The sequence below is a fragment of the Eulemur rufifrons genome, chromosome 7 (genome assembly GCF_041146395.1).
Source record: "Eulemur rufifrons isolate Redbay chromosome 7, OSU_ERuf_1, whole genome shotgun sequence".
Taxonomy (NCBI): Eukaryota; Metazoa; Chordata; class Mammalia; order Primates; family Lemuridae; genus Eulemur; species Eulemur rufifrons.
In genome coordinates, this window is record NC_090989.1 from 64,145,379 (window position 1) to 64,172,177 (window position 26,799).

At 41.4% G+C, this 26,799-nt stretch overlaps 1 protein-coding gene across 1 annotated transcript; it reads right to left on the reverse strand.

The window, feature by feature from the left end:
- Positions 1-24,906, reverse strand: HCLS1 (hematopoietic cell-specific Lyn substrate 1). The gene is made up of 14 exons (XM_069472690.1): positions 24,847-24,906; positions 22,249-22,332; positions 21,611-21,684; positions 13,120-13,249; positions 12,159-12,269; positions 10,277-10,331; positions 4,096-4,206; positions 3,365-3,420; positions 2,695-2,764; positions 1,883-2,097; positions 1,413-1,517; positions 727-916; positions 518-583; positions 1-413 (listed from the first exon to the last, which is right to left on the reverse strand). The coding sequence occupies exons 2-14, from the start codon at positions 22,330-22,332 to the stop codon at positions 277-279; spliced, it is 1,404 nt and encodes a 467-aa protein (XP_069328791.1). The 5' UTR covers positions 24,847-24,906; the 3' UTR covers positions 1-276.
- Between the last annotated feature and the right edge of the window lie 1,893 nt (positions 24,907-26,799).

Below are 26,799 nucleotides of genomic sequence, written 5' to 3' on the forward strand. Positions count from 1 at the left end.
GGGGGGTGGTCAGGAGGCATTCGTGGGGAAGGAGGCAGGACTCCAAGACACATGTCCATGAGCTTATCCAGGGGAGAGAGGATGCTGAAGGGAAGGAGGCCCCTTCTTCAGGCTGTCTCTGCCCAAGCCTTTAATGGAACAGGAAAGGGAAGCATGTCCAGAGCGTCAGGCAACCCATACATCTTGTTAGACACTCGCAGCGGGAATGGGGAGGGGGTGGAGGCAGAGCCACTTTGGACATGGGAAGTCACAGTTGCAGTAGACAGAGAAGGCCAGTCACTGGAGGAGCTTGACATAATTTGCAGGGAAGAGTCCAAAGTGGCCATGACAACGCCCCCGCCACCAGCCCTCATCCACCATCTCAATGTCAGTGATGACATCATCCGGATCAAAGGAAAGCTCGTCACTTCCCTCTGTGGAGGAAGTTGAGGGGATGTTAGGGTGGTCAGATGTGAATCTCTCCATCCCCATGTCCCCCCACTCCAGGAACCAGGCCCCTCAGCCCACTCCAACCTACCTCCTTGGTAGTCATACAGGGCCACAGCTGAGATGCCCATGGCCCCAGCCGGGCAGTCTGATGATCCTGTATAGTGAGAAATATGGTCTCACCACCATGGAAAAGGCAAACAGAGATAGATCCTGCTGCGCAATGGAGAAATTCTTCTTCCTCTTACCCACCTCCCCCAGACCTGTTCAAATTCAGGAGCTGCTTCTCCCACCACTCACCAGCCTCAGGCTCAAGCACATCCTCATAGTCCCCTTCTGGGTCATCAACCTGCACGTGCCTGTCCATCTCCTCAACATCCTCATAGTCATTCTCAGGCTCAGGCTCGGGCGCTGTTTCATACACTGGCTCTTCCTCCACCTGGAGGCCTTCCGGAGTCCTAGGGGGCAGAGCTGGGGGCTCCTCATTGTCCTGGGAAGAGAGAGTGTGGAGTAGGGTGACATCCACTCACCAGGAGGACTCAAGGAGTCTCAGTGGAGGACTGCTAGGGCCTGCCCTTCACCCCCCTCGCCCTGCCACCTCTACCCTCCACCCTAGCCTCCACCTCTAGCCACTCCTAGGGAACGCAGTATCATCCATCCTCATTTCTCAACCTCCTCGACACTTACACACTCAAAACACCTACCCAGAGATGGTGGGAGGGGTGGGGAAGAGTGGAAGGCAAGTCACATTCCTTGGAAGACCAGGAAGACATTGAAGCAAAAGCACATTGTTGAGATACCACAGTGAGGGTAACCAACTGTCCTCATTTGCTGAGGACTGAAGGGTTTCCCAGAACGTAGGACATTCAGTGCTAAGACCAGAAGAGGTCCAGGCAAATCAGCATGGCTGGTCCCTCCATACAGTTCACCTTCCTAAGACTCGAGGAGATGGGGTAGGGACAGAGAATCTTTGGGGCTCTGCTTACCTCTGGGGGATTCTGCCTCATGGGTAGGGGAGGCATTGGTTGTTCCCTGCTGGTTCTCACAGGCTCAGGCTCTGATGATGGATGACTCCCTGCTGGGGGCCAGGCCTGTGGGGAATGAAGCATCTCCCAAGTAAGCAAACCTGCATCTTCACACTTACACTTACCAGCAACACCCCCTCCTGCTCTCTGCCAATTCACATGGAACTCAGCCCTCAAGGTTAGTTCCTGCAGCAAGAACTGGCTGTCCCGGCTGGTGACTGGCCTTCTGTTGTACTACATAAATCTTGGGTTTTTTTCCTGGAATATGAGGCCTAACTCCAGTCAGACTGAAACCTTCCTAAGGACAGAGATAGCGGACAGCCTAACACAGGGGAGGCCTTTGCCTCATTTTCTGCCAGTGGTTTGGACCTCTTAGGCTCCTGTCTGGGCAAGAGATCCTGGCAGTGAATCCTAGAGGGCAAGGCACTCACCTCGGAGGAGATTTTCTTGGGCAGTGGGGCTGGTACCTCTGGCTCTTCCACAGGTGCCACCAGTGGTGGCTGAGACTCATGGCTCATCTTTACCACAGCCTTTCGCTCCTGCTGCCGCCTGGCCACCTGCTGTGCCTTCTCCTCTTCCTCCCGCTTCCTCTTCTCCTCAGCCATGGACTCAAATTTTGCCTTCAGCCCACGGGCACCACTAGAAGCTGCAGACATAAGCAAGACAAATTGGGGTTGTCCTGGAATGGGGGCTGGGGGGAGGGGTGGAGATTGAGGGAAGAAGAGGAATCGGTTTAATATCCAGGAGGAGAGAAGATGGGAAGGGGAATCATGGAGGGAAGGTAGAGAGGTACTGATGGAGGAACAGGGGGATTAGAGGACAATGGGGTAGCCCTGAAGCCTAGATTTCCATATGGCCAGGCTGTGCAACCTCAACCTCTTGTCCTTTCTGAATTATCAGCCTTGGTCCCCTAACCAGCATCCTTCCCTGTCCACATTCCTTAAATCTGTGTGCCTTTAGCCAACACCCACCCTCAACCCTTATCCCACACTCCCATCCCTGTGCACCCTTCCCAGGTGGTTTCCCAGCACCCCCTCCCCTGTTCCTCCCCCAGGACCACTCCATCTCTCTATCCCCACGACCTGGTTTTTCTAGGAGACGTAATCTGGGAATATGAGGGTAGAGATCGAGTCCACCTCAGCCAATCTTAGTGGCTAAAGGAATGGAAAAGATCATGTGGGGAGGAAAAAGAATAGGAAGAAGGGGTTGAGGAGCACAGAGAGAGGGAATCATGGAGACTCACCAGCTTCTGTGGGTGTTGTCTTCTGATAAGCCGTGGTCGGGGCCTCCATTTCACTGAAGCTGGCAGCGCTCTGCAGTAGGAGAATGGTAGCTTGGGCAAGGGGAAGGGCAGTAGTGATCTGAGGCAGTGTTGGGGGTGGGGGCTGCTGTAGGCAGTATCCCCAACCACCTGACGCTCAACAGCTGGACAGCGTTTTTGTGGTAGAGAGAGGGGCTAAGAAGTTCTAAACTGGTGGGCTCAGCTCCCCTTTTTGAAAGCTCAGTGTACTTAGAATCTCATGTCTCCAAGCCCAGTTGCCTAGAATATAGCAGGGACCCTGGCCAATGCATGAGGAGGACTGGGACATGGAGCAGAAGAGACTGAGATTGGGTTAAGCAATGCCAAGCAATCAATGAAATTTTAAGTCTAATAGCACCTTTCCCTGAGTTTTACCTCTCTCTCCATCTCTCTCTGCCTCTCTCCACTCTCCTCAGGCAAGGCTCAGGCTTTGGAGGACGTACCCTTTAGATGCTGAGGGTAGTTAATGGGGAATGCAGGACACCATCAGGATGGGCTCAGGAAACCCACAGCCACTGTCCATTCCTTCTCCCAGCTGTGCCTTTCACTTTTCTCTGTGCACTTCTCTAAACTTAGGGAACTCCTCTCAGGACATTAGTGTTTGGTGCTTTACCTTATCCACTCGATCCTTCTGAATTCCATACTGGCCGCCAAAGCCCTTGGCGTAATCTGCAGGACAGAAAGTTCTGAGAGTCATAACAGGAGATTCAAATGCTGGGAATGGGTGGGGAGAAGGATCAGTGGGAAGCAAGACCAGAAGGCAGAAAGGTGTAGGAGGAAATGTGAGAATCAGAGGATAAAGAGAGGCATGGATGGGAAGAGAAGGAAAAGGATGGGAAGAGGAAAAGTTGGCAGAGAATGGAGAAGAGAGAGATGAAAAGAGAGAAACAAAAAGAGATGTGACAGACAAAGGGAAATGTAAAAGAAGAAATAGGAAAAAGTCAGAAGAGTCTTCCAGCCATCCCTGTGTGTCCCAGGGAAGCAGTAGACCTCTCTGTCCTCTGTGAGGCACTAGGGCTCGTGAGACTCGTAGCCAAGCCACCCTCTGGCCACCACCCAGCCTGTCTGTCTTCATCCCTTTCTTAATGACCCCTTCTCATTGGCCTCCCTCCCCTGCCCTGCTCTTAATCCTGCTGTTTTCCTCTCCACCTCTCCTGGTCTCCCCTCCCCCCCACACACATACACTTGCTGTCCAGTCCAGCACCTGCACTGCACATCTGCCCCTCTGTATTCTGGACCACTTGGCCAACTTCCAGAAAGGAAGGAGAGCTCTGTGCTAAGCAGCATCCTTCTCTGTCCACAAACCTTAAATCTGTGACCTTCCTCTTCCCAGCCCCAACTCACCTCTCTGGGACTCGTGTTTCTCTGTCTCTCCCTTGTAGTCATATCCCAGAGCTGCTTTGTCCTGTTTATCCTTCTCAACCCCGTAACGGCCACCAAAGCCATGCGAGTAATCTACGGTTGAAGGAGCAATCATGAGAGCCCACCCTCGGCCTCCAGCCCACAGGGCAGTGCTGGAGAAGAGAGGTCAGGAGGAATGGTGCAGGGCGTTAGGGGCCTGAGAATAGAGCAGGGCTTGAATACAGGTGAATTAAAGAGAAGTAGTGTCCTAAGTCTCCTTTTAATTGAACACTGCTCACTCTTCCTCTTTCTTTTCTCCCTCACTTCTATCCCAAGATGAAAAGATCATTTCAATTTTCTCCCTTCTTCTCCAAGGAAGGAGCAAGTAGGGAGAGTGTGCGGAGAGATTTTCAGAAAAAAAAAGAGGCAGATACATATGAAATATATGCATTTTCTCTTCTTCCATATAAGCACATAGAAATGTCAGCTAAAATATAACAATTCTTTTTGAAAACAGTAAAGCTCAAAAGAAAAGAAGAAAAAAAAAATCCTGGCTCCAGAAACAAAGAAATGAATCAAAGCTCTGTGTATGAGGGTAATTATGAGCTGAAACTACAGAAAACCCAAGGGCTTTGTATTAATAAGCTCCAAATGTAGTGAATAGTGATTAGGATCTAGGATCTGAGATTCTAATTTCTATATAAGAACAAGATGGGGGGCTAGGGAACTTGAGATTAACCTCTGCCCATTCCTATATAAGAATTCTAAAAAATTTCTACTTACTTCTTCAGGGAAGTGGTGAGGAGGCTTATAGTCTGTTGAGCATTTGATAGGGGAAAAAATTTACCTATGAGACTTGGAAACTCCAAGGCTACACCTGAGTATGGAATGCAAATACCCAATTTTTTCCTACTTGTATGATGTGGGAATTCTATGTTGAGAAATTAACTTAAATACTGATCCAGAAAAACATATATCATGGAAAGAGCAAGCATAAGAAAGATGGCATGGAGCCCGGGTGCAGTGGCTCACACCTGTAATCCAAGCACTTTGGGAGGTTGAGGCAGGAGGATTGCTTGAGTCCAGGAGTTGGGAGGCTACAGTGAATTAGGATGACACCACTGCACTCTAGCCCAGACAATAGAGCAAGACCTTGTCTCAAAAAAAAAAAAAAAAGAAAGAAAAACAAAGAAAGAAAGAAAGAAATAAAGAAAGAAAGAAAGAAAGAAAGAAAGAAAGAAAGAAAGAAAGAGAGAGAGAGAGAAAGAAAGAAAGAGGGAAACATACCATGGATATGGGACAAAGTGACCTCAAAACAAAATGCACTGGCCGGGGGTGGTGGCTCACGCCTGTAATCCTAGCACTCTGGAAGGCTGAGGCGGGTGGATCGCTCGAGGTCAGGAGTTCGAGACCAGCCTGAGCAAGAGCGAGACCCCCGTCTCTACTAAAAATAGAAAGAAATGATCTGGACAGTGAAAAACATATATAGGAAAAAATTAGCCGGGCATGGTGGCACATGCCTGTAGTCCCAGCTACTTGGGATGCTGAGGCAGAAGGATTGCTTAAGCCCAGGAGTTTGAGGTTGCTGTGAGCTTGAAGCCATGGCACTCTAGCCTGGGCAACAGAGAGAGACTCTGTCTCAAAAAAAAGAAAAAATGCACTGAAGAGACAAGAGAGACATAACACAAGATAACACAAAGATAAAAGGATAATTCATCATTCATCAGAAATATATATGCTGGTATAAACCTATTAACAGAATCAAAATTCATGAAGCAAAGACTAACAGATATATAAAGAGTAATAGACAAATCCATAATCATTGTTGAACACTCTTCTCTCATTAATGGGTAGAGATTTTGGGCAAAAAGGAATAAGTAAAATTATAGAAGAGCCAACATCTCCAACTAATAAGACCTAACTGACAATTATAGAACGCTTACCTAAAAACTATAGGATATACTTTTTTTATGCACATAGAACATTCACCAAAACGGACCATGTGCTGATCCATAAAGTCTAAATACATTTCAAAAGATTGAAATATTACAGATCTTATTCTGATCACAATAGAATTAAGTTAGAAGTCAACGGCAATAAAATTATCTAGAAAATTTCTCCAATATTTAGAAAGTAAATAACACAATTTTAAGTAACCCATAGGTCAAAGAAGTAATTACAAAGCAAATGAGAAAATATTTTGAACTGAATGAAAATTAAAACACATATGACATTTATTGAATGTAACAAAAGCAGTGTTTAGAGGGAAATGTGTAGTTTTTTAAGTGCCCATATAGGAAAAAAATGCTTAAAGTCAATTATCTAAGTTTCTACCTTACGAAGCTAGAAAGATTTTTTCATATGTTTGTTAGCCATTTGTATATCTTCTTCTGAAAAATATCTGTTCATGTCTTTTGCCCACTTTTTAATGGGGTTATTTGGGGTTTTTCTTGCTGATTTGTTTGAGTTCCTTTTTAGATTCTGAATATTAGTTTTTTGTCAGATGTATAGTTTGTGAATATTTTCTCCCATTCTGTTGTCTGTTTACCCTGTTGATTATTTCTTTTACTGTGTAGAAACTTTTTAGTTAAGTCACATTTATTTACTTTTATTTTTATTGTATTATATTTGCTTTTGAGATCTTAGTCATAAATTCTTTCCCTAGGCCAATGTCCAGAAGAATTTTTCCTAAGTTTTCTTCTACAGTTTTTATGGTGTCAGGTCTTACAATTTAAGTCTTTAATCCATCTTGAGCTAATTTTTGTATACGGTGGGAGATAGGGATCCAGTTTCGTTCTGCATTTGGCTATCCAATTTTCCTAGCACCATTTATTGAATAGTGTGTCCTTTCCCCAGTGTATGTTTTTGTCTACTTTGTTGAAAATCAGTTGATTATAGCTATATGGTTTTATTTCTGGGTTCTCTATTCTGTGCCTTTGAGCTATGTGTCTACTTTTGTACAAATGTCTAACAAACATCTGAAAAGTGTTCAGCATCACTAATCATCATGGAAATGCAAATTAAAACCACAATAAGATAACACCTTATCCATATCAGAATGGCCATTATAAAAAAAATCAAAATACTATAGATGTTAGTGTGGATACAGTGAAAAGGGAATGCTTATACACTGTTGGTGGGAATGTAAATTAGTATAACCTCTATGGAAAACAGTACAGAGATTCCTCAAAGAACTAAAAGTAGACCTACCATTCAATCCTGCAATCCCACTACTGGGTTATCTACCCAAAGGAAAAGAAGTCATTATATCAAAAAGACACACGCACTTATATGTTTATCACAGCACAATTCACAATTGCAAACATATGGAATCAGCCTAAGTGCCCATCAACTGATGACTAGACAAAGAAAATATGGCACATATATACCATGGAGTACTACTCAGCCATTAAAAAGAATGAAAAAAATGTCTTTCACAGCAACTTGGATGGAATTGGAGATAATTATCCTAAGTATTTCAGAAATGGAGGAACAAATACCACATGCATTTACTTATAAGTGGGAGCTGAGTAATGGGTATACATGGTCATATAGAGTGGCATAACAGACTTTAGAGACTCAGAAGAGGGGAGGGTGGGAGAGGGTAAGGAATCAAAAAATTATCTGTTGAGTGCAATCCATACTATTCAGATGATGGGTACACTGAAAGTCCTGACTTTACCACTATACAATTAATCCATGTATCAAAAAACCCACTTGTACCCCCAAATCTATTGAGAAAATAAATAAATAAATAAAATCATGGTAGAATCACACACTAAAAAAATTTTTTAAAAATGGTGGGATGGTGGGATGGGAAGGAGATCTCAAATGATTTGAGATGATAGAGATTATGTCAGGAAAATAAAATCACCTATATTTTTACTAAAAAATAAAAGCTAGAAAAAGAACAAATTTAACCAACATTAAGTAGGAGAAAAAATAATAAGCAGAAACTAATACATTTTTTAAAATAGGTAAATAATAGAGAAAATTAGCAATGCCAAAACCTAGTTCTTTGAAAAGAATAATAAATTTGATGAACTTCTAGTAAGAATAATCAATTAAAAGGAGAAAAAAACACAAATAGACAATACCAGAAATGGAAGTGGGCATTTCATATTACCACAAATCTTACAGAGGTTAAAAAGAAGAGAATACTATAAATGAATTTATGCCACTAAATTTGACAACATAAATAAAATGGACAAATTCCTTGAAAAGTACAACATACCATAAGTAACTTTTTTTTTTTTTTTTTTTTGAGACAGAGTCTCACTCTGTTGCCCAGGCTAGAGTGAGTGCCGTGGCGTCAGCCCAGCTCACAGCAACCTCAAACTCCTGGGCTCAAGCGATCCTCCTGCCTCAGCCTCCCGAGTAGCTGGGACTACAGGCATGCACCACCATGCCCGGCTAATTTTTTCTATATATATTTTTAGCTGTCCATATAATTTCTTTCTATTTTTAGTAGAGATGGGGTCTTGCTCTTGCTCAGGCTGGTCTCGAACTCCTGAGCTCAAACGATCTGCCCACCTCGGCCTCCCAGAGTGCTAGGATTACAGGCGTGAGCCACCGCGCCCGGCCAATACCATAAGTAACTTAAGGAAAAACAGAAAGACTTGAACTCAGCGGGGGAAAAAACATAAAGGTTCATTTCTATTAAGACCTCTAGAACTCAGCCAGAAGTAAAGACAAGATTTCTCTCTATGGGGCACTTACTAATCCCAGGGCACATGAAACTCCCATGAAACAAATATCCCTCTTCCCCACTGAAATAAGTTTACGAACAAAAATTACAAACCATCAAGAAAATAAATAACCATAAGGGAAAGCAGATTAATCAAACAGAAGAACTGGCACATCCCAAAGCTGCAAATCATATAAAATATGAAAGAAACAATAAAATAAATATTTTTAAAATAACTAAAGACCTTAAGGAAGGGGGAACAGGGAACCATGATATAAGCATTAAGACATTATAGAAAAAGAATCAGCAGATTTGCAATAGAAACAAAGGAAACTTCCAGAAATGAAAATATGTGAAAGAAAACTGAAAATATAATGGACAGCTTAAACAATAATTGATATAGCTGAAGGGAGAATTAGTGAACTTAGCATAGATCCAAAGGACTTGCCCAGAATGCAGCACAGGGAGATAAAGAGATAGGAATAGAGAAGAGAAATTAAGAGACATCAAGAAGAGAATGAGACAGTCTAATACACATTTAATACAAGTTCAAGAAGAAGGAATTAAAGAGAAGAGAGGAGAGGCACAACTCAAAGAGAAAATATGTGAGAACTTTCCACAATGAACATCATGTCTGAGGTTCAAGAGGAGCAATAAGTCTAATAGAGGAGAATAAAAATAGATGTAACACCTAGATACACCTTAATAATACTGCAGAACATCAGACCAAAAGGAAACCTTTAATGATAATAAAAAAGATAAATGAGACATGTTACTTACAAAGGAATGATAATTAGTCTGACACAAGAGAGATGTCAAAGACAATGAAATAATACCTTTACAGTGATGTAGGGATAACAACAATGAAGAATGGTGCAAAATAATGACATTGCTCAAAGACTGGGAGTTCTTTCACAGACTCGCTGAAAGAATTATCAAAGGATATATTTTAGTAAGAAAGAATTAAAAGCAGCAAAGAGGAAACAATGAAATACAATAAACAATGTTGAGCTATGAAATTGATAAATATGTTGATCAATTTAAACATGTATTTACTAAGTAATAACAATGATTAATTTTGTGGGATTTAAGAACAAGATAGAACTAATATACTGAACAACAATAATATGGTTGGTAGAATGTAGTTAAAATAGTCTAAATTTCCTGTATTATTCAGAAAGAGACAGTGATTAATTTTAAATTTAAGGCAAAGATGCATGCTAAAACTTAGAGATAACCTCCTAAAATAAAGGAGTAGAATACTTTATTTTCAATTCATTAGAGGAAAAAGAGGGATTTAAGAAAACTTGATCAATATCACAGAAAGCAATAAAGGAGAAAGAAAGAAGCAACTACACAGTTGGATTAAAAAGTAAATAAAATAGAGGGGAGCTGGGTCATGGGACTAAAGGGAGCTGATGGCAGCTGTCGGAAAAGGAAGTCTTAGCAGAGGAGGTGGCCAGTCAGGTTGCTGAGGCTGAAGCACAGGGTCCTCACCTTTCTGAGATGTGTGTTTCTCCACTTCCCCTTTATAATCAAAGCCAACTGCTGACTACAGAGAGGAGGAGAGAGAATGGGTTAGTCTGAGCTGAAGATTTTTCCCCTCCCTGACTTGCTCTTACTCCCAGCTCTGCCCCAGAGGTAGTTTACAGCGCCTTGGGGCTGAGTATGGAGGTTTAATATAGAACAGGCTGGTGTGGGTGGATGCCGTGCGCTATATAGAGTGAAGAACGTGGGCTCTGGACACAGACAGTTCTAGATTCAGACCCCACCTCCCCTACTTATAATTGTTGAACTTTAGGCATGTTCCTTGATAATTACTATGGCCCAGTCTTTTCAAATATAAAATGAAGAGAGGCATATCCATCTTATCTACCTCGACTATAAAATGAGAGAAATGATCCCTCTTCATTTGGGATGTTAAGAGAACTAAAGGGGACAAGGTATATAAAGTGTCTGTATTAGGTCACTCACTAAAGTAGTGCTTTTCTTCCTAATTAATCCTCACAAAACTAAGGGATAATAGCTAGAAAAGTGCTTTGTAAACTATAAAGCACTATGTTCATGTAAGAAGAGATAATATCCTATTCCCAGTTGATTATACTGTGTCTCTTTCCTTACTCAGCACTAGAATCACAAAGGTGTGGATGTTGGTGGGAGGGGGGCAACCGGGAGGGTCTGGATCCTAGCTGACTCCAGGACTGGAGATGTTGGCCCAACACTGAACATCACCATGGAGCTTCGTGCCCATCTGCTCAGTAACTATGGGTCTCTAACCAAGTCTGGGTTTTGTATCTCAAGAGCTAATTAGTATGCATTGTTTCTTGATTTACATGACACACTGTTTAGGTGATTCAGTTTGTGGCTTTGTGAGCAAAAGATATAACAATAAGAGATTAAGCAAAGGCAGGCAGGAGGGGGGCCAAGATGGAACCAGAAATTCCATCCTGATTATGAAATATTGCATGCGCCACATTCCATGGTTGCATTTAAAATTTACTTTCTGCATTTTTCTTTTCCTTTACAGTATGTTTTGAACTTTCCTGGTCTTGCTTTTTTTCTGGTTTTTTTTTTTCCCTACAATATAAACAATTAACATTCTAAAACTTAGCTTTAAGGACTCCTGCCCACCTAATTAACAAGCGCTGGGTAAAAAAAGAAAGTCTCAGCTGGTTGTGAAGGAGATGTTCTCTCTCTATGTGCAGCTTCAGGGGAAGGGGCATCATTCTGCACCATAAAAAATGAGTTCAAAGAATCTGATCTAATAAGGTGTGGAACTAAGAACATCAATGAGTCATCAATCTTACTCTCCTGTCCACTGTATGATGCTGTGATCATCCTGTCTTTTATTTCTCTTTAAAAACAACTTTTTTTTTTTTTGTATAAAGGAGTCTTTAGAAATGCCTGGACTTCTAAGATTGATGCTAAATCTTGTGAAAAGTAACCTTTACCTTCTAAAAACATTGTAATCCTAATAAGTTGTTTTACTTGATTTTTTGCTGCCATGGTAATAATATTTAAATTGACATCTCTGTTTTCTTGAAAGGCATGAATATTTATAAGGCTTTGATGTTAAGCCAAAAGAGGAGCTTTGAAATTCTCTTTTCTCTCTTCATGCATACAGGTATAATAAACACCAATAGCTTGAGGAATTTCTTATTCAAACAGAGTTTGAGAGTCTCTGCCTTTTTTAAATGAATGCCTTTCAGTTCAGCATGTGGGCGCCAACATTGACGCCAAGGAACTAGCTGAGGGAGCTCATGGTGCTGGGTCCTCATAACATCCACTTTCACCAAAGAAGCATCAGTGTTCATAAGGGTGAGTGTTGATAAGTCTCACATGATTTGAGGCAGATGGTGCAGGGAGAGTTGTCACTTACCTTGTCTGCCCTGTCCCTCTGAACTCCGTATTTGCCCCCAAAGCCTTTGGCAGCATCAGTCTGAGAAGAGTGTTTCCCCACCTCAGCGACATACTCATGGCCCACAGCACTCTGAGAAAAATCAAGGACGGAGTGAGTGAAAAGATAACAATGACCTTGAAAAAAATACAGAGATGGAATGGGATGTAAGAATATAAGAAATTCCATTTCGGGTCAGACCCATAGCCTCTGACAGTGGTGCCAAGGAATACGTGATGGGAGAGCAAGATGACTTTTTTTTGCACATCCCTGATTCTTTTTTAATACCATTAGGCAGCCATCATTCCCAACACTCATAGGATGGGCTGGGAGCCAGATGATAGAGACTGGGTAGACAGAGCAGTGTTTAAATGCGAAATAAAAAGAAAGCTAAAACTAGGACGTTGTGCAGCAAAACAGAAATAGGAGTAGTATCGGGGAGAGACCAAGGGGACTGACTGGCTACCATAGACCAGATGAATATTTCGCTAGAACAGCCAGATACTTTTGTTCTAGATCTTTGCTCCTGCATGGCCATCGAAGTTCGAAAGTGAATTCTGAACTTTTACACAACAATAATTTATAATATATACACAAAAAGATCACTAAATACAGAGTAATGAAAATAATAAGAGAAGTTGCAACATAATACACAAATATTTAAAAGCAGCAAATGATTTTAAAACATATTTTTCCCTTCTCTATTTGTGCTCCCTGGCTGCAACAGGCCAGCTGTTCTAATATTTGGACTTCCACTTTCTGCCATTTATAGATTATGCGTTGAGATCACAAAAAATTGATATGAATAATATATGGATGTTCTATTTTGAGCCCAAATGAATACTATGCTTTTGAACAAATTTTAAGACATGAAGCCAATAAATGAGTCAATTTGTATTTTTTTTTTTTTTTTTTTAAAGAAAATCTCTCTCTTTTGACTTACCTTGTCCATTCGGTCTCTTTCTACTCCAAACCGACCTCCATAGCCATGGGAGGCTTTGGGCCCTGATTCCATCTCTTTCTTCTTGAGAACATCATGTTCCTCTGATACTTTGTTCCTGAGCTGGTGAATACTGGAAAAAACCACATGACCGAGACTCATCTAGCACAGGAGATTAACAAACTCACCTTTCCCCAAAAATGGAAATCTTGAGGTTTACTCTGTTTATTTTTAGCAAAAATCTGAGCCCCCAAAATATACTAATGATGGGTCTGGAAGTAAGAGATCAGTCTAGCATGCATACTACAGCCTGATTTAAACTCTCCATAGGCCAATAGTATAACATTCCCTCTAGTCTGTTATTTTGCACACTAAAATGATCTTCTAATCTGTAGCCCCATTTTTCATGTTCCTACATATTAGAGGACAATGACACTTATAGTCTAATAACTAGAAAGTTATTTTCCTCTTTGAATAGATCTGCTTTCTACCAGTGATGAACTGTTTTCAAGAAGCATAAAAATATTCACATACCATTGGATCTATACATTCTAGTCCTAGAAGTCTACCCCAAGAAAATAATTTTAAATATGACAAAACTTAATATCTAATGATATTCATTGAAACATTGTATATAATAGCAAGAACCAAGAAACAACCTATATGACAAATAATTGGATAATAGGTAAATTGAAATATTAACTTTCATTTGCATATTAGGAAGTGGTTAAAAATGATGCTTATAAAAACATAACACTGGGGAAATGTATTTATACACTAGTATTTTGTATACTTTTTGGTCAAGAATTAATATCCTCTGCCCCCTCCCAGCCTGATAATTCCTAAGTGACAACTCAGCCACCTCAAATCACGTGAGACTTACCAACACTCACCCCTGAATGTAGGCCCGTGCTTCTTTGGTGAAAGACAGGCAGTGGATGCTATGAATTCATATAACTAATGAAAACTGATAAAATTCACTCATCATTAGTTGCTATAACACTTCAAGCCTCCAATAGCCTTGATTTGGACATTTCTATCCCTAAGTGACAGTAACATCAAAAGGAGGTATTCTCTTCCTTACTTCACACTCACTTCCAGCTTTACAGTGAAGGTGACGGTAACACTTAAGAGGGTAGAGAGCCACCTCTGGCAGCCTGTTTGGCCTGAGGACATGAAGTGATAGGTCAGCACCAGCATCAATAAGTAACAGTCTGGTCTGATACTTGAACACATACATTAGAAACTTTGGGCAAGAGAACCCTCAGTAAGAAATTTGACTTCCCACAGTAAGCAATGAAGGTGTAGGGTATTGAGATAGTGATGCTATGGGGACTTCACTAGCTCAGGACACCAGACACACTGGGTACAGGTAGAAAGGCCAACTCACAGCAGAAATTCTCCTCTTTCATGGACGAATAGACCCATCTGGTGGCCTTGTAGGATAATTCCACTAAAGGTTTTTAAAAGCCTTCTCAGCTTTAGCCACAATTTATTTTAGAAAGCTGGCTATGAATCAAATGAAATTAAGCTGAGTGCTGGAAGAACTCTCTGTTCCCATGCCTCCTCTAACCCCCCTGGCAGCAGTGAAAGCAGAGATCCCGTGTTGCCAGTTCAATAACACCAACACTTCAGAACTGTCTGTGTCAAAAAATCTACTGGTACCAAGTACATGTAAATGACTGTCCGGTACTTTCCAACTGAAGTATTTAGATGAAGAATGAAGAAAATGAGGCAAAACATTACTTTCAAATGGGAAAAATCTGCAAAGTTTTAATGAGTACAATGATTGTTAAATGGGTCAAATAGTTGAAACAAGTTTTTAAAAGGGATTAGAAAATGATTTCAGGCATATCTACCTAATGAATAACAGGAAGGCTAGAGGCTAGTCAGAGGATCACTCCAATAGATGATATAATTTGAATAAGAATGCTGGGGCCAAAGAAAATGAACTTCTTAGATTTTTTAGGATAAGGCTGGAGTCATTCTAAATAAGTTTTAATTATAGCATTGCTTCATTCAATAAATATTAAACCACTTTTGCATATGAGGCACTGTTAGGCTCTGAGGGCACAAAGATGACTAATTTATAGAGATAGTGAGATAGAGAAGAAAACCAAAAATTTTATAATTCAATGTGTTAAGTATCATAACTAAGACACTTTTGGCACATTAACTCCTAAATGTCTGTTTTGAGTTTTCAAATACCTTGGATTGTTAAAGCAATGCAGTTTATGAGAACCAAGCAAAATCCAGCACCTTAAAGATGAGCCAAGAGAAAGGACAGATCTTTTGGTTTTTACTGAAAAATTAAAAGTACAAAAGTAAGTTACTCAGACTATAAAGTCTTTATTCACAGATGGCATAATCATGTATGTAGAAAATCCTAAAGAGTACACACACACACACACACCCCTACTAGAACTATTAAGTAAGGTCATAGGATATAAGATCCCTAAAGCAAAATCAATTGTATTTCTACATACTAACCATGAATATTTGGAAATTGAAAGTTAAAAATAAATACCACTTGCAGTCACATGAAATAACTTGAAATATTTTAGGATAAATTTAACAAAATATGTATAAGATTTAAACAAAGCAAAACATTTCTGCAAGAATTAAAGAAGACCTGAATAAACGGAGAGATATCCCACGTTCATGGATTGGCAAACTCAATATTATTAAAATGTTAATTCTCCTCAAAATGATCTATAGATCTAATGCAATCCCAATCAATATCCCAAGAGGCATTTTTGTACGAATTAACTAGCTGATTCTAAAATGTAAGTGGAAATGTAATGTCCTAGAATAATAAAAAATTTTGTTTCTTTTTTTAAGAAGGAGAGCAAAGTTGAGGACTACTTGATTTTGTGACTTATCATAAAGCTACAATAATCAATGCAGTGTGGTATGCTATCAGGGTAGACATATAGATCGATGGAACAGAATAGAGTCCACAAATAGACTCACATATATATGGTCAAAGATGCCAGGTAAGTAAATGGAGAAAGGATACTCTTTTAATGGTATTGGACAACTAAATATCTATGTGGGAAAAAATGAAAGCCAATCTTGACCCTATACTGTGCATAAAAGTCAACTGGAAATAGATTATAGACTTAAATGTAAAAGTTAAAACTATAAATCTTTTAAAACAAAACATAGAAGAAAATCTTCACAACTTTGGAATAAGCAAAAATGTCTTAGACACATAAAGCACTAACCACAAAAACTTTTGATAAATTAGACTTCATCAGAATTAAAGTCTTCTGCTCTTCCAAAGATGTCATTAATAAATGAAAAAGCAAATTACAATCTCGGAGAATGCATCTGTGAAACACATATCTCACAAAAGATTTGTATCCAGAATTTATAAAGCACTTTTAATAACTTATTAAGAAGACAAACAATTAACTTTAAAAATACTAAAACAGTTTAACAGATACTTCAAAATGAAGGTACATGAAGATACACAAATGACACCTGAAAAGATGTTCAATAAAATTAGTCACTAGAAACACAGAAATTAAAATTAGCACATATTTACAAAAGTGGTTAAAATTAAAAATACCAAGCATTGGCAAGAATGTGGAACAACTGAAACCCATACATTGCTGGTAGGAATGATAAAAGGTAAATTTTTTTTGTAAAACAATTTGACAATCTCTCAAAAAGTTAAACATATGCTTATTATATGATTCAGCAATTCCACTTCTAGCTATTTTCTTTTTTTTAAGAGATAGGGTTACACAGTGTCACCCAGGCTAGAATGCAATGATGCAATCATAGCTCTCTGTAACCTCAAACTTCTGGGCTCAAGAGATCCTCCCACCTTATCCCCCTGAGTAGCTAGCTAGGACTATAGGCACGCACTACCCACCCAGTTAACTTTTTAAATTTTTTGAGATGGGGGTCTCACTATGTTGCCCAGGCTGGTCTCAAACTCCTGTCCTCAAGCAGTCCTCCTACCTTAGCCTCCCAAAGTGCTGGTATTTTAGGCATGAGCCACTGTGCCCAGCCCATAAGAGGAATAAAAATATATGTCAACAAAAAGATTTGTACCCAAATGTTTGTGGCAGTTTTATTTATAATAGAACCAAGTTGCCAATAACCCAAATGTCCATTGACAAAGTAATGGATAAACCAAATTGTGGCATATTTATACAATGGGACACTACTTGACAATAAAAAAGAACAACAAAAGATTTACACAACACCATGAATAAATCTCAGAAACATTATGCTGAGTGAAAGAAGACAAATACAAAAGAGTACATTCTATACTATTTCATTTACATGAAATTCTAGCACAAGCAAAACTAATCTATGGTGACAAATAGCAGATCAGTGTTTACATCTGGCTAGATGTGGGGATGGGGTGTATTGACTACAAAGAGGACTAAGGGAACTTTCTGTGGTAATGGAAATACTCCATATTTTGATTGTGTGGGCGGTTACATACATATTGTCAAAACTCATTGAACTATTTGCTTATCATGATCATGCATCAATAAAGTTGATTTTTGAAAATAAGAAAGTGAAGAAAACATTAAATGAAAGACAGACTTTGGGAACTCCTAAAGAGGTTCCTGCTTTAGGAACATGAATGTAGTACATTATTAAGGCCAAGCTATAAGGTACTTAGTCATTCTAAACAGAACAGAAGCCTTAGGGAAAGGCAATCACATAACTCATGGAAATTTGCATTCCATCTCAACAAGAGAACTATGGGCATGACAACATTATGTTTATTAGACAAAAATAATATGATGTAGCCCAAAGAGTCAGACTGAGCTGAATTCGAATGACTACAAGTTGAGTATCCCTTATCCAAAATGTGTGGGACTATAAGTGTTTCAGATTTCTGATTTTGGAATATTTGCATTTATGTAATGAAATATCTTGGGGATGTGACGCAAGTCTAAACACAAAATTTATCTATGTTTCCTATACTTCTTAAACACATGGCCTAAAGGCAATTTAATTCTTCCCTTGGGAATGCTGAATAAACTATGTGTTGTGTACCTGCATTTTGACAGTGACGTGAGGTCCAGCATGGAATTTTCTACCTGTGGCATCATGTCAGCACTCAAAAGGTTTCAGATTTTGGAGCATTTGAGATTTCAGATTTTTGGATTAGAGATGCTCAACCTGTATTTGTATATCCTTGGGCAAATTGCTAAACATCCATACATCTGTTCACTTTTCCATGAAATCAGAATGATAACATCATCAATGATATAGGGTTATTTTGATAAAGCACTTAGTATTTTGCACGACATGTAACAGCTCAATAAATATTGGCCATTATTCTTATGTTATAGCCATAGCTCTCACAGCACCCCTTTACAGTGAACAGGGCTGGTACTATTATCTCCCATCACCAGTAGGAAACAGGGGCAGAGTGGTGAAATAATCCTCTTCAGCACTGTGAGTCCTTTTATAGCAGAGCTGGGACCACTTCCTAGGGCTCCAGAATTCTATTTCAGTACTCTTGACACTACAGCATTTTTCATTTCCACTTGGTATAAAATGCCAGGGCACAAGAAAGTGGCCAGAGCCACTGAGGCAGGTATCCTATGGTTCGTCTCAGGAAGGATCTAACCTAAAGGCCAGACAGGTTTCAGGAAGTACTGAAAGCCTATTCTAGAGCAGTGCCATTCAACGTGTGGTCCACAAGCTGAACTGTTTCTGTTCCACAAGGAAATAAGAATAAAAATTGATAGAATGTGTTCAGAAACTTTTATAGCAATTTGACATAGTGATTTTATATCTATTGAATCTAAAAATAAAAATTGCGTTTGTATTTTCTGTCATTTTTTCCATTTGTTTTTCTAACAATTCAATTTTACTTTATTTTCCAAAAGTATCAGTCGATGACAGATTTGAAAATAAAGATTTTTTTTAAAAAAAATCCCTGTTTCTTTCCCATAGGCAGTTTAAGAAGTACTATCATGGAATAATAAGAATTCTTACCTGGTCAAGGGAAAATACACCAAAGAGAATGAATGAGCAAGAGCGGGGAGAGGAAGGGGGAGGGAAGGGCAAATAGCCCTGGAAACCAGACCATTCTTTTACAGAATAGATGAGGGGTGGATAGGATCATTTGAGCTACTCACTGAATTACCAAATAACTTCTCAAACTAAATTTACTTAAGACAGACCTAAATAAAGACATTATGGTATGGGGGAAGGTAGTGAGATTTATGAGAACTACAACCACTTCCTTTTCCTGCTTTGAGTCATCTCAGCTCTGCAGCTACTGTTCTCCTCTCCAGTCTCCCCTCCTTTCCAGGGCCCTTGGTGCTTCCCATCTGAACTTAAAGATTAGCTGAGCTCACACTAGCCAGAGAGAACCACCGAATATTGGAGACTTACTGCTAGAAGGTCTCTAGAGGTCTTGTTGATCCAGGTGGGAAAACTGAGAATCAGAGAGGAAAAGTGACCTGTTCAAGGTCACCTGGGCTGTTACCGTCAGTGACCAGGCCTTTTTACCCTGGTAGCTTAGGTAAATGGGAGGTGAATGAGCGTTTGTGTAAATATCTCCTCCATCGGTTCTATCCCATATGGATTCAGTTAGGTTAACACAGAAAAATGCAGGGTCACCACACTGTATGACTCCGAGGGGCACCAGTCAGTCATCTATTAATATATACTGGGGCAGTCCAGGTGAACACCACTTAGGAGGAAGAAAGGCTGTTATCTGCTTACATGTTTGTTAGGTTCTCGAAAGGAAATCTGATTAAACTAATCTATACTAACAGGAAAGAGAAATAGCACCATTGAGCTGCTAGGAAGTGCTAAGTACTGCACTAGACATTAACGTGTGCTATCCCATTGACTTCTAACCTTCTATCTGCCGGGTAGCTGTTATTGTCCCCAGCTGATAAATACGCTGAGATTTAGAGCGGTTGTGTTCAAGTTCACATTTGTAATAGTGGCAGAGTTGGGAATTGAATCTAAATCTATCTGGTATCCAAACTCAAGCCCTTTCCATAAGATCATGGCAGGAATTTAGGAGTCTTCCTTAAAACATTCTACTCCTACCTCCTATACATGAGACAGGCACTGGGAGAGGAAAGGTGCCAAGAGAGTGTGTATCCTCATCTGAACAGTTCACAGGACACTAGGGCTGGGTGACCTTTACTCAGAAAAGGAAAAGAGTCTTGATTTTTGTTTGGCGAGGTGGGGGGGGGGGGCGGTGGGTGGTATCCACGAGCCCACAGAAGAGCATCAGAGAAGCTTTCTGAATGACCCTGTTTCATTCTTTTTGTCACTCTGCTTCAAGAATTGCATGGTTTGTTTAAGAACAATATTCATTACAGCCGCTTGACTCAAACCATTTATGTCTAATTAGAAAACAATATATTGTTGTCTAATTGAGTATTATCCAATTGTATAAACATCTCTCAGGTTTTTGTAGTGTGTTGCTTGTACAATGTGGTCATCCATGGACACTTTTTAAAATCTAGAGCTAAAAACACTGCTGTGTGGAGAAAAAAGTTAAAATGCATCTTAAAACTGTATTAATCTTGGCATTTTGTGTGTAGTTATTGATTTTTGCTCTTCTTTTACTAGTTAGTGTGTCTACCTGGCTACTAATATTTGATATTCTGATACTACCCAAAGCCGGCTGTCCTGGTTAGATGACCCTGAATATTCCATGTATTCCATGGAAGAGAGGAGGGGATCTCTCAATCCAAATATATGATAAATCCCACAGACATAATTAGATATGGCTATAAATTTCTTTTCTCTTCTGGTTTCAGAAGGTTTTGTTTGTTTGTTTCTGGTAAAATGAATATTGGGCCATAATCTTAAAGATCCCTAAACATTGTTGCCAAAGTAATTTTTATCAACAGGTTTTCAAAGCATCACATTTCTCCATGTTACCATTCATGGCTTCCAACTTCTGTCAAATAGCCAAGTACAAATTTGTACTTTAAAAGTCATTTGGGCCAGGCACAGAAGATGGTAATATCGTTTTTTTTACAGCATTTATTCTGAGTTCTTCATCTTGACATTTTACTGAATTCTTCTTAACCTATCTGAAGTCACCCTACATTCTAACCACACATTTACATTTCTGTGAAGAGACAGATGACAAATAGGTGATTGTTAGATAGATGATAGATAGATATTAATAGATAGATTAAACCCCAGTATTTGAGCCACTTCCTCTCTGAATCCCTCGTGCCTTACTGAAGGAAGGGAGGCAGTTGATACAACAGACCCATTTGGGAAAATAGCAGAGCTGTTAGACATAAAATACAGATAATGACCATGTTAGGGGGATAAGAGGAGAGACATGAAATAGCAGTACATAGTGACACACATAGGGGCACACAGGGACAGACTGTAGAAAAAAACAAAGATACATAGAAATGAACTATCCTCTCCTTTTCCTTCCTTGCCTCCTCCTACATCTCTGAATTTTCTCTGGGCTCTTTCCATAACCCCATCCCCTTTCCCCAGTCCTTCTGGCACCTACTTGATGTGCTCTGTGCGTCCAGAACCCTCGATAGTCTTGGCCCCCCACCGTTGCTCCTTCTCAGAGATGTCATTCTGCAAAAAACAGACAGCACTGAGCAGTAAGTGGTGGCAAGAAATGTGCCACACTGAGAGGGGCCACATGACGGACACATGCCCTTTATGTCCCCTGCATCCACTGCCTTCTTCAGTCAGAAGAAGAAGTGTTTATTTATACTGTTCTTCTGTTTACCTGACCCTGACCTCATGTGCAAATGAAACTGGTGAGCTCTGAAACCTCCATTCCTCCTCTATATCCTTCACACTTTCCCCCTCAGGTCTCCTACAACTTCTCAATCCCCCCAAATTACACATGTCCAGCCCACGTCCTGGATCACAGGCCAAAGGAGACCCAGGTTCACCTGCTCCTCACCTTCAGCACAGCCTGCCATAGCCTGTCAACCACACTGGCAGACTCATCCATGCCCGTCTCCTTCATGACAGCCAACTGTCCTAGAAACCAGTCCCACCATGAGGGCTGTCTCAGTCCCAAAAGGTCATTCCCAAGCCTTCTCAAAGGCCACAGAGTGTCCCCGATGCCCTCCCCCCCCACCACCACCACCGTCTTCACTGTCCAAGCAAAGCTACTTCCAAACTCACCACAAAGTCGGGATCTGTGTCCCAGTCATCACCCTGGGTCTCCACGGAAACAGACACATCATGCCCCACCACAGACTTCCACATCTGAGGGTGACAGAGGATGGGAATAATTTAGGACAGGAAAGAATCGATGGGAGAGAAACCAACAATGCTGAAATCAATGACATAGCAGCCCAATATTTTCTGACACTTTTTCTTTGAAGAAAATGTTATAGAAGATGAGGCAAAGCAAGTAAGAGTTTTAGGAAAGCTCTCCTGCTCGGTTGGAGGAGGAGTCGGCAGGGGTTTATTCAAGACAAACTGATGGGGCCTGGGCCCACCTGGGTCTGGAGAGAAGTCAGCATGGGTGTAGGTAACACTAAATAACCTGGGGTTGTTCACTCGTGTCCAGAGGCCAGCCAGGCAGTGGCTTGAAGTAGTAATCAATGAAAAGTGCTACAATATCCCTAAAATTATGGCCTCCTTTCACTCAGATTCTAACACATGACTTCTTTCATAGCTGTCAAAGTATAAATTGGCCCAGCTCCTGACAGAGTGAACATCTACACTCATCCTTACAACCTGCTTAACTATATTGCGGATTTTTCCAACCCTCCGCTCAAGTTCTGTCCCATCTCCACTTCGAGACCGGTCACTGCACAGCTGTGTGAGGTCACCAGGGACAGCTGAAATTTCTACACTGAACAGTGTATGGAGAAGTATTTTCTGGGAATAAGTTATTTACTACTCAATTTTTAAAACAGTTTAATTATATTTCTAAAGAAGATTAATGGTTCAAAAATAGCATCTAATATATCCCTTATTTGGAACATTAAGAGATATTTACTTTTTATCAACTAAATAAATGTTAAAGAAACATGTAGAGAACACCGGTTTGAAGGGATGCCAAATTGCTCTTCCTCTGGGGCAGCTCCACTGCTCCAGCCGGCCTTGCCAACAGTGCGTGAGGAGAGCCGCGCAGTCGCTCTGCATCTGTGGGATCCTGGATCTTGGTGTGAAGAGGTGACAACAGACAATGCTCATCTGCTCTGGCGACCACTGAGACTTCTTGACCCGGGCACCACTTGCTAGCTGACAATGTCCCTGTAACCTTTCCCTGCTCAGACACCTCGTCCCCCTGGAGACCTTCCTCCAAGCGCTCCATCACCTCCCAAAGGAGATCCTTTTCCAACCACTGCTAGGGCTCCCTGTCTCTCCACCGGGGCTGTCAGTTTCTCCAGTTTTCTATGTCCACTTGAAAACTCCACCCTTATCCATGCTCTTTGAACAACCTCTTGAACACCAGCGCAGGGGAACTTTGGGGTAGACTGGTTAGAGAGATGCTGAGGGGAGGCTGGAGAAGTACTGACCAAGTCAGCCTAACCGTGAGATGAGACCCTGCTGACAGCAGCTCTGCCTTCCCTGATGCCCACTTGTGTGGGGGCAGCGACACAAGACCTACGGTCCTGCATCCTTGCAACCCCTCTGTTTCTCATGCTCTGGCTCCTGGGCTGCTCTGCAGCAAAAGGACTTCACACGGAAAACTGGAAAGGAGAAGTTTCTGAAATAGTCCTGAGCAGTAAGGAAGCAATGAGACCCGATGGTCCCGTCCTCTTTCCTGCTGTTCCTCCGAGGCCACAGCTCGACTCTCCCATAAACTTCCCACCTTCACCCATTTTTGAAATGAAGAGTTTTGGAAACAGAGGCAATTTGATATCCCTGACTTACTGACCAGAAATTGGGAAGGTGAGAGGTACTACCTAGAGGTGGGGGCCAGACAATAATCTGTGAGGAGCCTGGGCTGTCAGGCACGATCAAGGGCCTCATTGTGACACCGGCTTCCCGCATCAGTGAAGTACACGGACTGGGAGCAGAGGACCTGGTGGCCACTCCAGCTCTGGGACTAAGCCTCTGTGGGACCAGGGTAAAGGAATCAACACAGAGTGTGTCCCCATTGCCAGGTACCAGACTAGGCAATTCACAAATATTAACTTAAATAATTTGGCAAATCACTGATCACCTCTGATTTCCCCAGTGGAAAATAAATGAAGGGGTTAACCTAGCTAATCTATAAAGTCCCCTCCATTTCTGACATCCTGGGATTCTGTGATCCTACAACCACAGAAACTAGCCCCAGCTGAACAATCAAGCCTTCACTTGGCCTCCATCAGTACTTGGTTGTCAGCACTAGTGCGCATTAGCGACTACTTCCTGATCTGTCACAAGATGTCCTATGTGGGTTTTGTCTCCCTGCTAGACCATACACTTTTCAAGGGCAGACTTTGTCTTCATCTGCTGTGGTTCTCCTCCCAACTCAGCGCCTAGGAGCAACAGGCCTTACAGTGGGTTGCAGATAGTCAGTAGTAACCAGGCAACACTTCACTTGGTCTGGGATCCTAGATGGCTGCTGAACCATGTTCCTTGGGCTCAAGCCTCTCCTCTGTTTCCATTGCCAGATCATTACTCTCCACAACCACTCACACTCCAGTCTTCTAGCCATAAAAGGTTAAAAGCCTACCAGTGGTGGCCTTGCCCCTCACCAAGGACTAAGGGCCAGGTAGTTTCCCCTTCAACTCTTGCCCCGTGCTCCCCAACTCTCCCGCCGCTCCGAGTACCCACCTCCACTAGCTCGAGCGTCTGCTCTAAGCTCCCGGCTCCTCACGTCCACGCCTGGCTCCCTCTGACTGCCACTTCAGAGCAGGAAACTCTGAGCGGCTGCTTCAGTTCCGTATTCAGGTTTTCTGTCATTTCCTGCCACCCTGTCCTCAGAGCTACTTCCTGAAGTTTGAGTCAGTTCCTTCTGCTTTAGGCACTTAAATTAAAAAAGGATTAAACGTTCCCGTGGCTAGTCTTTTGCAAGGTTTTGGAGGTGAGGGTCATGACGCAGTCATAGAAAATGCTGCTTTTACCCTGAGTTTGTAGTCTAGTCAGAGAAACAAACTTTCAACCAGAAAACACATTAAAGAATGCTGTAGAACAGCATTTGTGTCCTAAATAGGTGGTCAGTTGCATTTGTGATATGGTAAAGGAATTCAGAGCATTTGGTATGGGCTGTAGTAACCAAGAAAGGCTTAACGGGGAAAGGCAATTTTAAAAAGGAAACTCACTCCTATATTACCCACAGCATTTAAAAGTGGGTTTGCATATAGATGTTCAAAGAAACATTGATCAATTGAATGTTGGAAGGGAAAAACTCAAAAGGGAAAAAGCAAGATGGGAGGGGAAAAAGTTCACAGCTTGGCTGGGGACAGCGTGGAGTCTGAGCTAACCACTAGGAAGATTCGGCTCCAGATAGGAGGAAGAATTCTGGAAGAACCAGGTGGTAAACAGCCGATGGACAGTCTTTGTGGTATCCTGCACTACTTTTCATCAAGATTTGCTGCCCCTCCCTTCCCTCTTGAAGTCAGACTTGCTCAGGTGACTTGTCCTGACCGGTGACAGACATCACTTTCTGGTGGAGACTTTGAGACAAGCTTTACCACGCTTTTTCCCTCACTGCCCACCAAGGCAACCTGCAATTCTCCAGAGTGGCTCCTCTGGAGGCCTGGGTCCCTGAGTGAATGACAATACAAGGAGAGCCCCATTCATCATGTGAGGGACTTGGAGTCTTTGACTAAAAAATATCCTTTGTTGTTTTAGCTACTGAAAATTTAGGAGTGTTTTGTTATTGGATCTGACCCAGCCTCTCCTAATCTTGATTGCCTGTGGAGTTCTGACCTGGTTTGCTCACAGCGGTGAGCTCCCCAAGGGGTTCAAGCAGGACTGGATGACATCGGTCCATGATACAGAGGAGGGCATTTCTGTATTAGGAATAGGAAGCCTCTAAGGCTACTTCCAAATCTAAGGATTCTATGCCAGGGGGCGGGGGGGTGTTTATTTATCAATCCTACTCCCTGATCTATTAAATATTTATCAAGGTGGCACCAAAGTTATTTTAAGGAAGAGTAAGTTTGTAGAAGGGGAAAAAAGTCTTTTAGATCATTTGGAATCCAAATGCAATGTCAAATAGATATTAGACCAGATACTGTGACACACCATGACATAGTTCTCTAGAGAAACCATAGAATGTAATCGGAGATGACACCAAGAAACCCCACCTCTCCCTAGCAAATGTCCCAAGTTCATTCCTGATGAGGTAGTGAAGTGTAGCACACAGAAATAGAATGGCCTTCGAAGCCAGACAGACTTGGTTCAATTAAGCCACTTATTGTACCTTGAGAAAATGAGCTAGCTGTTCTCAACAAGCAACTTAATATAAAAATATAATGTTTATCTAACCTACTATATGCTATTAAACTTCCCTTCTCTCATTCCCACTCAGAGGGATCCCTTGGGGCCTAATGTTTTTGATATATACCAGACAAGAGCTTACCCAAGACGACGCATGAACCTGCATGAATTTAATGCCCTAAGGCCCAGCTTGCTTGGTTCGGTATTAGGATAGAATTTCCTCACTACACTCATCACCCTGAGGTCTAGTGGCTAGGTTAGAAAATGCATGTAGCCGTTACTGATGTTAGCCAGTGAGAATGAGGCCTGAAGATGTAGAGTTTCTACCTCTGTAAGCGTCCC

What these genes read in the sequence shown, in the direction of transcription:
- HCLS1 (XM_069472690.1), bottom strand. Translation starts at nt 22,332, where the DNA reads ATGTGGAAGTCTGTGGTGGGGCATGATGTGTCTGTTTCCGTGGAGACC. An exon ending in ACACAGATCCCGACTTTGTG is followed by an intron (nt 21,685 to 22,248) that starts GTGAGTTTGGAA and finishes TGTTTTTTGCAG; the next exon opens with AATGACATCTCTGAGAAGGA. An exon ending in GACAACACCCACAGAAGCTG is followed by an intron (nt 2,098 to 2,694) that starts GTGAGTCTCCAT and finishes TTATGTCTGCAG; the next exon opens with CTTCTAGTGGTGCCCGTGGG.